The sequence below is a fragment of the Trichechus manatus genome, unplaced genomic scaffold, assembly GCF_000243295.1.
Source record: "Trichechus manatus latirostris isolate Lorelei unplaced genomic scaffold, TriManLat1.0 scaffold00023, whole genome shotgun sequence".
Lineage (NCBI taxonomy): Eukaryota > Metazoa > Chordata > Mammalia > Sirenia > Trichechidae > Trichechus > Trichechus manatus.
The window spans coordinates 8211950-8226092 of NW_004443959.1; the positions used below are offsets into that span (position 1 = coordinate 8211950).

At 43.4% G+C, this 14143-nt stretch overlaps 1 protein-coding gene across 1 annotated transcript in view; it reads right to left on the reverse strand.

The window, feature by feature from the left end:
- The window catches only part of ATP6V1C2 (ATPase H+ transporting V1 subunit C2), an 80816-nt gene extending 67707 nt beyond the window's left edge, over positions 1-13109 (reverse strand). Inside the window, exons 1-3 of the mRNA XM_004373060.2 lie at positions 13080-13109; positions 11526-11680; positions 8887-8954 (exon numbers count right to left, since the gene is read on the reverse strand). Coding sequence (XP_004373117.1) covers positions 8887-8954; positions 11526-11654 — 197 coding nt within the window. The 5' untranslated portion in view covers positions 11655-11680; positions 13080-13109. The remainder of the gene's footprint in view (positions 1-8886; positions 8955-11525; positions 11681-13079) is intronic.
- Between the last annotated feature and the right edge of the window lie 1034 nt (positions 13110-14143).

The window sequence follows — 14143 nt, forward strand, 5'->3', positions numbered from 1 at the left end:
GACAGGGAACACAACAGAGAGTCCCTGATGGAGCAGGAGAAAGGTGGGGTGCAGAACTCAAACCCTAGTAAAAAGACCAGACTTAATGGTCTGACTGAGACTGGAGGAACCCTGGAAAGCATGCCCCCACCCCCCCCGATTCTCTATCAGCCCAGAACTAAAACAATTTCTGAAGCTAACTCTTCAGACAGGGATTGGACTGGACTATGGACATAAAATGATACTCGTGAAGAGTGTGCTTCTTAGCTCAGGTAGATACATGAGACTAAACAGGCAGCTTCTGTCCAGAGGTGAGATGGGAAGGCAGAGAGGGTTAGGAGCTGGTGGAATGGACACAGGGAATCAGGGGTGGAAAGAAAGAGTGTGCTGTCACAGTATGTGCAGAGAAATTAGAGTCACATAACAGTGTACGTACAAATTTTTGTATGGGGAAAAATAAAAAATATATATATTAGAAAAACAAACAAACAAAAACAAATACTGCAGCCTCCACTCGCCTGAGCCCAGAAGAACGAAACGGTGCTCGGATACCAGCACCAAACGCTCTGACAGAGATCCTAACAGAGAGTCCCAGACAGAGTGCGAGGAACATGTAAAACAAAATCCAAATTCACGGAAAAAGACCAGACTTACTGGCCTGACAGAAACTGGAAGAACCCCCAAGACTATGGCCTCCAGGCACCCTTTTAACTCAGAACTGAAGCCACTACCAAAGTTCACCCTTCAACCAAAGATTAGACAGGTCTATAAAACAATAACACGCACATGAAGAAAGTGCTTCTTAGTTCAATCATGTATACAAGACCAAAAGGGCAACAGCTTCCCAAAAGCAAAAATGAGAAGGCAGGAAGGGACAGGAAAAACAGACAGATGGAAATGGGGAATTCGGGTGTGGAAGGAGAGAGTGTGGACACATCATGGGAACTGCAACCAATGCCACAAAACAATTTGTATAGAAATTGTTGAATGAGAAACTAATTTGCTCTGTAAACTTTCACCTAAAGCATGATTTAAAAAAAAAAAAAAAAAAAAGCACGCTTCTCTTAAACAGTGAAACAGATAAACCCACTGAGTAGCCTAATCAAAGATAACACACATAAGAAAAAGAGAAATGAGCAGATACAGAGACAATTATAAAACTCACAAGAATATATGTTGGTAGACACTATGCAAACAGCTTGGAAAAGTTCATGAAATGGACTATTTTCTAGGGAAATTCAGTTTATCAAAATCAATATCCCTCCTCCCCCAAAGAGAAAACCAGCAGACCAATAACACTGGAAAAATGTGTGGATATTATCAAAGAACTAATAAAAATGTACCAGACCCAGACCTTCATAAAGACACATTTTAAGCCTACAAGAAGCAGATCATTCCATTACCATTTGAAGAAGCAGTTCACAAAGCCGTTACCATTTGAAGAAGCAGTTCACAAAGCATGATGCAGGAGCAGCAGCAGCAACATCACCTGGGAGCTTGTTAGAACTGCAGAGTCTCAGGCCCCACCCCAGATATGATGAATCAGAAGTTCTGAGGGTAGATTCCAGTAATCTGTTTTAACAAACCCACCAGGTGATTCTGAAGCACACTTGAGTTTGAGAGCCACTGCTTTCAAATGCTCAGCCTCGTTATGCCAAGTGTGGTCTGCAGACCAGCAGCATCAGCACCACTGGGGAGCTTATGATTAATGCAGAATCTCAGGCTGCAGGACAGACCCAGTGAATCAGAATCTGCATCTTATCAAGACCCCCACCCAGATAATTCACTTTCATGTCCAATTTTGAGAAGCACTGTCTAGAGTTCTGGAGCCCTGGTGGCGCAGTGGTTATGAGTTCAGCTGCTAACCAAAAGGTTGACAGTTCGAATCCACCAGCCGCTCCTTGGAAACCCTATGGGGCAATTCTACTCTGTCCTATAGGGTCACTATGAGTTGGAATAGACTCGACAGCAACAAGTCTCTTTTGGTTTTCGGAAGTTAGTATTATCATCTTACTCATAAATACTGATGTTGTTAGGTGTCATCGAGTCAGTTCCGATTCATAGCCACCCCATGTACAACAGAAGGAAACACTGCCTGATCCTGTGTCATCCTCATAATCGCTGTTATGCTTGAGCCCACTGCTGCAGCCACTGTGTAATCCATCTTATTAAGGGTCTTCCTCTTCTTCACTGACTCTCTACTTTACCAAGCATGATGTCCTTCTTCAGGGATTGATCCCTCCTGATAACATGTCCAAAGTATGTGAGACATAGTCTTGTCATCCTTGCCTCTAAGAACATTCTGGCTGTACTTCCTTCAAGACAGATTCGTTGTCGGTTTGGTAGTCCATGGTATATTCAATATTCTTCACCAACACCACTATTAAAAAGCATTAATTCTTTGGTCTTCTTTATTCATTGTCCAGCTTTTGCATGCATATGAGGCAACTGAAAACACCATGGCTTGGGTCAGGTGCACCTTAGTCTTCAAGGTGACATCTTTGCCTTTTAACACTTTAAAGAGGTCTTTTGCAGATTTGCCCAATGCAATATGTTATTTCATTTCCTGACTGCTGCTTCCATGGGTGTTGATTGTGGATCCAAGTAAAATGAAATCCTTGACAACTTCAATCTTTTCTCTGTTTATTATGATGTTGCTTATTGTTCCAGTTGTGAGGATTTTTGTTTTCTTTATGTTGAGGTGTAATCCATACTGAAGGCTGTGGTCTTTGATCTCCATCAATAAGTGCTTCAAGTCCTCTTCACTTTCAGCAAGCAAGGTGGTATTATCTGCATAATGCAGGTCATTAATGAGTCTTCTCCAATCCTGATGCCACGTTCTTCTTCATACAGTCCAGCTTCTCGGATTATTTGCTCAGCATACAGATTAAATAGGTATGGTGAAAGGATAAAACCCTGATGCACACCTTTCCTGACTTTATAAATACTAATAGAAAATCTTAGATAAATAATTAGCAAATAGACTTCAACATTCTGATTGGGATGAAAGGATGATTCAATAATTACAGTATCTATTAATAAATACACCACATTAGGGTCACAAAAAAAAAGACCATCTCATTACATGCACAAAAGGAAGTTAAAAAATTCAATACTCATTCCAGATAAAACAGAAAAAGACAGACACTTCCTTAAACCAAACCAAACCAAACCAAACCTATTGCTATCAAGTTGATTCTGACTCATAGTGACCCTATAGGACAGAGCAGAACTGCCCCATGATAATGTATATTTCCAAATGGTCAAAATGATATTTGACGGTGAGACACTAGAAATATTCAAATTAAAGCTGGAAGAACACTAAGATGTCCACTGCCATAACTAACAAACATTTGTGTGGAATATTAGCCTATGCAATTAAACAAGAAAAAGAAATGCAAGCAAATGAGATGAAACTATTATTTGCAGGTAATATGACCATGTGTCTAGAAAACCTAAGAAAATCACCTGAAAAACCATTAGAAAAAAATAAGGAAATTCAATAAATTAGTGTGTCACAAAATTAATAGATGAAAATCAGTAGCTTTCCTATTTATGAACAGTAATCATATTAAAAAATGCAATGAAGAAAAGATCTCATTTATAATGGCAACAAAATAGAAAACACTTAGGAAAAAATTCAATAACATATTGTGCAGGATCTTTATTGAATAAAATGTTAGAATTCTATAAGAGGAATAAGGAAAAAGAGTCAAGTCAATGAAAAATGAACCATGTTTATGGAAACACTAAAAATTATAAGGATTTTTTTTTTCAGTTGTCATCCAGTCAATTCCAACTCATGGCGACCCCACGCGTTGCTGAATAGAACTATATTCCATAAGGTTTTCCAGGCTGTGACCTTTCCGAAACAGATTGTCAGGCCTTTCTTCTGGGTGGCTTCGAACAGCAAGTAGTTGAGAGTTTCACTGTTTGTGCCACCCAGGGCAGTATAAGGTTGTTAATTGTCCCTAATTTCAGTGTAACCCCAAATGAATTATCAATAGGATCTTTGCACCAACTATGTGCCAGGCTCTGCCTTAGATGCTTGGGATATATCAAACAAAAGATCTGTCTGTGCTTAGTAGGTATCTCAAAATAAGGTTTTCAAGATTTGTAAGCATTTGGGCTGGATTATGAAATGTACTTATTTGTGTTTTGTTTTTACCGTGGAAGGAAAGACAGAAAATCCTGATGGTTACCTGTGGGGAGAGGGATGCGGGTTAATGTAGAATTTTTTCTATTTTCTTTTATACCTTTTTATATTGTTTGATTTTCTAAATGTGATTGTATTAAAAATACTATTTAGTGTTATAAGAAGCCACAATGACAGATGATGAGACTGGGAGGGTAGAAGGGAAGAGGAAAAAAAGCCATTTTCTAGTTAGTTCTGCCAATGACTCCCCTGAGCTTGAAGCATAATGTAAAGCCCAGCCACTAAATCCTGCTGAAGGAAATGGGATCCAGTTAGAGGCAGATGGATAGACAGGCAGCCAGACAAACACTGATGGGCGAATGGGTGGATCCAGGGTCTTACCCACCCTCCACCTACTCAGTTCTCTCTAGGAGCTTCTCTCTGGGCCTGTTCCCTTATTTGGAACATGAAGGGGGTTAGATCTCTAAGGGCCTATCCAGCACTAATGTTCTCGAATTTTTCCTTCCACTCATTCATTCATGCAGTCAATTAGGGCCTATGATGTTATAGGTGCTTGGGATCTAACTGTGGGCAAAAGAGTGGCCTTGTGGGGCTTACAGTCTAGCGGGGAAAACAGACAGCAATCGAATACTCCCATAAGCAAATGTAAAAGTCACCTGTGGTAGCTGCTAAGAAGGAGAGGTGATATCTGTACTGTGAGAGGGAAATCAGTAGATCTGAAAAGAGTAGGGGGTGGGAGGAGGTCAAGGAAGAGTCTGGGGGAGCTGTGCAGGGTGAGAGAGGTGTTAATGGGGGTGAAAGGGACAATGGAGGGTGGAGAAGATTTGAAATAGTCATCACAGAGAGTGAGAGGGCAGCGGGCTGAGGAAGGCACCCAGAAGGACCACCAAGTCGCTTTGACAAAACTACAACACTGCATCGCATAACTAGGCATTCAACTGACATTTGTTCAATGAATGAATGAAGTATCGTGCAGATAATCTCAACCTGATATTCCTGCACTTGCATATATATATATTTTTAATTACATTTCCTTTCTCTCTAGAATGCCCTTAGAGGAACCGATTCACTCGCATCTCTAACCAGACATCCACACTCAGAGACGCCATGTTTGATCAGCTAACCGTCTGTCAACTTCTTGGAACCATGTGGGTAATGAAAAAGCCACCAGCTATTCCATGAAACAGATAATGCACTCAGGGGCTAGTGACAGTCAACAATTACCACAGAAATCCACAAGGTATATCTGAACGCCCAAGTGCCAGTGAAATGTAATATCTCAACCAGCACTCCAAAACAAGCTAAGATACAGTGAGGGACTCAAACACTTCTTTAAAATAGTGGGGGAGGCTTTTTTTTTTTTTTTAAGCAAAAATTGTTTGGTTTCTCAAATGTTCACAAATTACAATGTAAATAAGGAGTAGGTTAATAAAGGCAGCATGGGGGAAATAAATCAAAGATAAAGGCCCAGTAAGCAAAAGCTGCCTCCCAGCCACATGGAAAAATACTCCAGCGCCCTGAGTAAATAAATAATAAAAGGATATGGAAACAATACACCTTGAAAAAGCTTGTCCCTTCTCTGTTCTCCTGGCCAGAAGCAGTGCTGACAGGTTTATGCTGCCTGGGTTACATACCCAGCTAGCCTTTATTTATCCAATAACACTTGAGTACTTTTTAAAGAATCAGGAAGAACACTGCAAAGAACTGAAGAGGGTCTCCATGTTTTACTCGTATATTCTACTATTTTACACCAAGCTCCAGTATTTACACCAAGCTCCGACAGGATATTGACCCCTGGACTCGACAAATGCTAGAAATAAGAATTTTGAGGGGCTCAGACCACAGCATTTTTCCTTTGCCCCTGAGAGGAAGGCTCTTGAGAATATATACCCACAAGAAAAAACAAAACAATGCACAGTGATTTTCATTCTTCCAACATCCTGCCCCCGTGTTTTTTAAAACACTTTAATTCATATAGCCCCTATCTGTTTCGTGACAGCTATAACCTTACTTGCTCACATGTTTTCATATTATTTCTTAAACATTGCTGCAGTACCATGGCAATCAACTTGTGGGACAAATAAGTACCATGCGGAACAAAACATCAATGCTTACTGAAACAAAAGAAACCAAAGTGGAAACAGTAATAACCCAGGAGCATAGAATGACAAAGCTAGAGGGGTATTCTGGTAACTAAGAAAGAGGTTAGAGGACTTGCCCTAGAGCAGACAATAGCTGATTGCAAAGACAAGTCTAGAAAAATAAAAGGCTTAATAGCTGTCATTTCGGTAGGAGGCATCAGAACAATTCATCTTAAGCCAACATCACTGCACCTGACTGAACAGCCTCATGCTGTGGTTTGCCAGGATGGCCTGAGAAAATGCAAGACAATCACTAGCCCAGGGCAACAGGCTAACCTAGATAGTATCTGTCAGACTCCCCTCTGAGGTGCTGAGTAGCCTAAGAAAGGAGTAGACGTTTTGGGGGTCAAGCCTATCTCCATCTTCACGCCAAACTGCTGAAGATGCTGGCACCTTCTCTTAGATGTTAAATTTTCACAGGACATGTCCTAGATTTGATAATACTTGGTTTAACATTATTTTACTTCCTTTCCTTCTCCTCTGCAAGCAGAATTGTTGTTAGTGGTCATGGAGTTAGCTCTGACTCATGGCGAACTCATGTACAACAGAACAAAACATTGTTGGGTCCTGTGCCATCTTCACAATTGTTGGTATGTCTGAGTCCATTGATTGAGGCCACTGTGTATTTTAAGTGCCTTCCAACCTAGGGGACTCATCTTCCAGCACTATATCAGATAATATCCTGTTGTGATCCATAGCGTTTTCATTGGCTGATTTTAGGAAGTAGACTCCCAGGCCATTCTTGCTAGTCTGTCTTAGTCTGGAAGATTTGCGGACACCTGTCCAGGGGCGTAGCTTCCAGCATCATAGCAACACACAAGCCACCACAGTACAACGAACTGACAGGTAGTGGTGAAAGCAGAGATGGTCATATTATCCCATTTCACAGACGTGGACTGGCATGAAACAATCTAAGAAACTTTATTAAATTAAAAAGGCAAGGTGCAGACAGTATACTACCATTTGTATAAAACTATTTTTAAGAATATATTCAGTTTACTCTGTAACACATGGGGTCACCATGAGTTGGAATCGACTGGCTGGCAACTGGTGTGGTTGTTGGTTTGGTTTGTATAGGCTATCTCTGGAAGGCTCATCTAAAAACTCATAATAACATTGCCTCAAAAGAAAGGAATTAGGGGGCAAGCAGAGAGGAAAGGAAAACAGGTGAGAGGAAAACTTAATTTTCACTGTATGCCTTGTTGTACTGTTTGAACTTTTTACTATGTGCGTATGTCACTAAAAAGAAAAACTTTAAAAGTTTTGGGGGAAAAAACTACACTGATATTTTTTTTTAAAGTTTTTCAGCATCTTCTATCAAGGAACCTCTTCATTTTGAAGGCAGGTCCCCCAAAAAATGCTGCCACCACATTATGCTGAGTGAAATTAGTCATTTGCAAAAGGATAAATATTGTATGAGACCAGTATTATAAGAACTCAAGAAAAGGTTTAAACACAGAAGAAAACATTATTTGATGGCTACGAGGGTGTGGAGGGAGAGGGGAACTCACTAATTAGTAGACAAGAATTATCTTAGGTGAAACGAAGGACAGCACACACTACAGGGGAAGTCAGCACAACTGGACTAAACCAAAGCTAGGAAGTTTCCTGAATACAAAAACAAGCAAATACGTTGAGGGACAGAGTAGCAGGGGCAGGGGTCTGGGGACCATGGTTTCAGGGGACATCCAGGTCAGTTGGCTTAACAAAGTTTATTAAGAAAATGTTCTGCATCCCACTTTGGTGAGTGGCATCTGGGGTCTTAACAGCTTTCGAGTGGCCAACTAAGATGCATCAGTTGGTCCCAACCCACCTGGAGCAAAGGAGAATGAAGAACACCAAAGACACAAGGAAAATATTAGCCCAAGAGACAAAAGGGCCACATAAACCAGAGACTCCATCTGCCTCAGACCAGAAGAACTAGATGGTGCCTGGCTACCACCAATGACCACCCTGACAGGGAACACAACAGAGAGTCCCTGATGCAGCAGGAGAAAAGTGGGCTGCAGAACTCAAATTCTAGTAAAAAGACAGACTGAGACTAGAGGAGCCCCAGAAGACATGGCCCCCAGACTCTCTGTTAACCCAGAACTAAAACCATTCCCAAAGCCAACTCTTCAGACAAAGATTAGAGTGGACTATGAAACATAAAATAATACTCGTGAAGAGTGTGCTTCTTAGTTCAAACAGATACACGAGACTAAACGGGCAGATCCTGTCCAGAGGCAGGATGAGAAGGCAGAAAGGGATAGGAGCTGGTTGAATGGACACAGGAAAGTGGAAAGGGGGAGTGTGCTGTCATATTATAGGGATTGCAACTAGGGTCATATAATAATATGTGTGTAAATTTTTGTATGAGAAATTAACTTGAGCTATAAACTTTCACCTAAAGCACACACACAAAAAAGCTGCCTCCAGCAAACAAAACTCCCCCTATCCATCAACTGCCCCTGTTGAACTGGCATCCTCAAGCAGACGTCCCCAGCCTCTTTCAGTTGACTTCTAGGACTGAGTTTAGACAAGTATGGGCTCAGCCAAAGCAAGAACACTGTGTCCTCTGACAACAATGCCAAATTTTCACTTGCATGTAGTAAATAAGAAATATTTTACCTTTCAGCAAAGATATCGAGTTTCCCCAACTCATCAGAGAGACCAACAAGGGAATCCAAGGTCCCCACCTAGAAAGATCAGAAAAAAGTTATAAGCACACACACTTTATGGCAGGTTAAGTGTGCTTTGCCATTTCAACCAGAGTGCAGGGAATTCTGTAACTTCCATCTGGAGTCAGTTGCCCTTGGTCAATGGCCAAACTGGAAACTGGGAAAAACTTGGTGGATGTTGAAGCATTCTTTTGCCAACAGGAGAAACTGTCATACGTTTGCCATAGGAAGGAGTGACTATTATGTCATGGTCTGACCTCAGCTCATTTCCCTCTTTGAATGGTGGTCAGCTATCATGAGATTAATCCTCACAGCTGAGGAAGAGCTACACCAGAAAAAAGTTTAAGAAGTTATCGTTACTAGAAGCATTTCTTCTTCCAGATTCTCCCACCAACCCCTTCCTCTGGTCTTCTTTGCTGTATTGACAATGATCTTGGTGGGGGGTGGGGGGACAGTTTTTCCTTCCACTTCATCATTATCGAGGTCCTCTTATTTTCAAATTACTTATAATGGTCTGTTCCTTGATGTGGAAATTATTACAATGTCAAAAATCATATATAAAAGTCTATTCACAGAATCAGAAGGAAAAAGTTTGCTATCGTGCGACCCACCACCACCCAGGCATTAAAATATCATTAGGACAAATTCTCATGGACTCTAGACTTTCTGGAGTCATGGAGGGTGGATGAACCCCTTCAACTATTGCCCTGAGCTAATCTTTAAACCTTAGATGGAAACTATTCAAAACTCTAAGGACTCTGAAACTATTGCCCTCCTGAGATAATCTTTAAATCGTAAACCAAAAATGTCCCCTGAAGTCATCTTAAAACCCAACAGTAGTTTAGCCTAGCTAGTAAAACCTTTGAGCATTATGCTCTTTTAAGAACTATTTACATGGCATCAAACTGACAACAGCAACTGGAAAGATTAGAAAGGGACTTTAGACGGCAGTGAGTTTATGTTAATGAGGGAGGAACAACTCAGACAAGCAGGGTGAGAATGGTTGTACAACTCCAGGAATGTATGTTTTGCTGTATATATTCTCAACAACAGAATGAAATTTTGAAGAAAAAAAATATATCATTAGGAAATTACCAGGCCTGTATTGTCTCCAGGAACCCTGGTGGCGCAGTGGTTAACACGTCAGCTGCTAACCCAAAGGCTGGCAGTTTGAATCCACCAGCAGCTCTTCGGAAACCCTATGGGGCAGTTCTACTCTGTCCTATAGGGTGGCTGAGTCGGAATCGAGTTGACAGCAATGGTTTTTTTTTTTTGTTTGTTTTTGTTTTGGATGTCTCTAATAAGTGAAGTTTCTTCTTTTCAAGCAACTTGACTGGGTTTTAAACAACTTTTCACGAGAGTCAGGTCTTTTTTTTTAAATCTTTGTATTCTCCAGACTCTAGCATAGTCTGTCACACATAGTAAATGATAAAAGGATGCTGAATTCACTAGCCTTCCTTATGTCTATAGTCCCTGGACAGTGACAGGCTTTAATGTAGCAAGACAAGGGTTCAGAGCCCAGTGTTGCCACTCTTTTTGAAGATCGTACAAATTTTGCTCCTCTGTAAAGCTAGTTTTATTTTATCTTTGTTCTCCACTACAAGAGCCCTCAGACTTGCCAACATTACTCAAACCTCTTTCTGCCACCCACCTAGCTATTACTAAATTCCCTTCTTTCCCCTCTGCAAACCCAGAAGGATCCCAGGTTGCCTCCCTCGCCTCGTGGGTCATGAGGACACTCAAGGCTGAAGCCTTCCAAGCCTGCACAGCTTAACTATATTGTTGGTCTTCTTAGATGTTAAAGACAAACGGGGAAGAACCTGAGGACTGCACGGGAAGACACAAGTGTATAAAATGCTCTCCCCAAACACAACAGAGAGTCCCTGATGGAGCAGAAGAAAAGTGCGGTGCAGAACTCAAATTCTAGTAAGAAGACCAGACTTGACAGTCTGAGACTGGAGGAACCTGGAAAGCATGGCCCCTGGACTCTCTGTTAGCCCAAAACTAAAACCATTCCCGAGGCCAACTCTTCAGACAAAGATTAGACTGGACTATGGGACATACGTGAAGAGTGTGCTTCTTAGCTCAAGTAGCTACATGAGACTAAATGGGCAGCTCCTGGCCGGAGGTGAGATGAGAAGGCAGAGAAGGTCAGGAGCTGGTTGAAAGGACACAGGAGAGCAGGGGTGGAAAGGAGGAGTGTGCTGTCACAGTATAGGGAGAGCAATTAGGGTCATATAACAATGTATGTATAAATTTTTTGTATGAGAGACTAACTTGAATTGTAAACTTTCACAACAATAAAATTTAAACAAAAAAGTTCTCCCCACTTTTTGAAGCATTAGACACTGCTACCCACAGTCTTCTCGCCTGTTCATTCTTCACGGTGGCTCCAAGTGCACTGGAACCACAATTAATTTTGAGCTATGTTGTAACGTCCTATCCAGACCATCAGCTCCCCGTATGCATCCTCAACTCCAGGCCAGTCCCTCAGCCTTCCTGCCTTTGCCCTGATATTTTCTCCTTGGTTTCCCAGACAACACCCGCTCCTCCCACCCACCACCTCCTTCCTCCTCCCACAAATTTTACCTTGAAGTCAGGAATAGCAAATCTGGTATTGTAAGACAGGTTGGACTTGGAAGTTACAGTGTTCATCCTCTCCAGAGCTTGTAAGTTTTCCTTATCTCCAGGGGCAGAAATTAGCCAGAACTCGGACATGCTTCCAGTCTTCTTTTATCCAGTGACTGACCAGAACCAACACAAACATACACAAACAGAAACCTGAAGAGAGTTGTGTAAAACAGTTCCACTTCACCACTCCCTTCCCTCGGGAATTAATCCTATCTTGGATCTGTCACTTTCCCATTCTTTGCCCCTGTGACCTTCCAGTTCAGGTTCTACAGCTCCAGGGTACCTATTTGCCTATCTGCAAGGTGTTTATCTCAATTCTGAAGACTCACTAAGGTCCTCCATCCTTAGGGTGGTTCTGACTGGTTTTAAGGAAGAAAGAAGGAGGGGAAGAGAAGCAGGATTCCTGATCCTTTTGTTCTCCCCATTCCAGTGAAAACTCTATACCTGATATCATAAAATAGGGAATAATAAGATGGACTTGGAAACCTTCTTGAACAACACTTTTTCTCCCATATTGCATCTTCTGTGATGGTGGACAGGAGTGAAGGAAGGAATGAGACAAGGGAGGGATTTGCACAATAGCTGCAGAGCAAACTTCAGACTTTAGTTCACCAACACTGAGATTGGTGCTAGCTTTAAAAAATAGACTTCAGAAGGACTCATCTCTGTTTAAATAAGGGAAAGAAAAAAAAAGTCTACTAAAGTCTTTTTTCCACAGCACTAGGTACATCCACTGTGCAGAGCTGGGTAAGTAGCTGGACTTGGCAAGCATTTTCTGTCCGGCATCTCTGGCCTGTAAAGTCTATTAGTTCTGCTCATTCAAACGTGTACACACCCACACCTTTCTCTCCTCAGCCTCTATGCTTCTCTCCCTCCCATTGCCTCCCCAGAGTGTCTCTGGATGGCTAGGGTAAAAAAAAAAAAAGAAGCATAATAATCTCTTACTACAAACCCACTGCCGTGGAGTCAATTCAGACTTATAGCGACCCTATAGGACAGAATAGCAATGTCCCATAAGGTTTCTAAAACTGTAAATCTTTACAGAAGCAGACTGCCACATCTTTCTCTCACGGAGCGGCTGGTGGGTTCCAACCCCCCACTTTTAGGTTGAAGTCGAGCGCTTTAACCGCTGCGCCACCAGGGCTCTCCTCTTAATATGGAACTCTTTTTTTTTTTTTTTCACTCTAATCCAAAACAATCTAAGTGCCTCCTCATCCTGTGCATACCAAATGCAGTTTCTTTTGGTCTGGACTGCTGATGGCCTGGGGACAAACTGTCCCTTCTCAGAACCTGGGGAAATGCCACCTGCCTGGTCTCAGGTAGAGAGCAGCTGAGGCGCTGGGTCTGGTGAGCGACCGGCTCCCGCGTTCCCATTCAGAAAATGTAGACAAGGCAGGCTCCTCTGGACGCACGGAGAAACCGGCCCGCAAGAAGATGCAAGTTGCCTCCCTTGCGGCCCCAGCGCGCCCCCCACCCCCAGCCCCGTGTCCCCGATTTGCTGCCGGTCCTTACCCGGAGCTGACGGAGCGCAGGCCAAGCCGGGCGGGACTCGGGCTGCGTGGCGCGGGTTCAGGGCTGTGCGCGCGCTGCCTCCGCGGACGGCGCGGGCTGCCGAGAGTCGCTGTAGAGAAGCGCACCGTCGGCTCCCGGAGGCAGCGGCTTCTGCGGCGGCCGTGCCCCGCCCCGTCATTTTATCCCGGCGCGCGGGGGAGGCTGCGGACGGTCCCGGCCGGCTATTTGCATACCCCCATGCGAGTGCCGCGTGCCTTCCGCCTCCCGCCTCCCGCCCCGCGCCGCCCTAAGCCAGGCCCGAATAGCCCAGGGGCTCCGGCGACCGCGCCGCCTCAGACTCCGGGGGCTCCCTACCGGACGCCGCGAGAAGGAGGGACACTTTGACTCAAGGTTTTGGCAAAGATTTCCTGAGCCCCTATAAGCGTGAGCTGGACTGTGCCGGAATTCTGGAGAGCATAGGACGGCCCCACAATTTAGCAGAACGAAACACGTGAAGACAACGAACGTGAGGCAGAAAGAGGAAAAGGATTCCGCACGTGGGACATCACCGCTGCCGCCTTCTCCATGGCCCCCTCCCCCTCCCCATGCACACGCTCGTAGCCAGCTGTGGCAGTGACAAGTAGTCTCGGGGGGATCAGCTGCTGCGAGGTGTTTCCAAGTCCCGTGCAGACGAGAGAGAGCTCAGCTGTGGAAAGGAACGCAGCAGGTTCCCATATGTTTTGGAACACACGCACAGGGAGAGTAACAAATCTTTTCCTGTGGTGATGCCCTTGCCCTGTTGCCAAGGAAACTCTCCGCTGCCGGAGCTCTCCTTACCGCGCACCTAGTCGAAATGGCCTTCGGTATAGGTGACGTTTCTGATCAGGACTGGAAAAGTGGAATCGCTAGGGAGATTTAAAGTATATGGTGCTATGTGAGCTCATGATCCATGCTGTTGGAAGCAAAAAGGGAGTAAAGCCCCAACGAATTAACATGTGACAAAAAAATTTTTTTTTTAAATCTCAGAATTCATTTTCTTTGCAGTAAAAGAGGAAACGTTACTGCATCCTTCTCTGTGGGCAGTA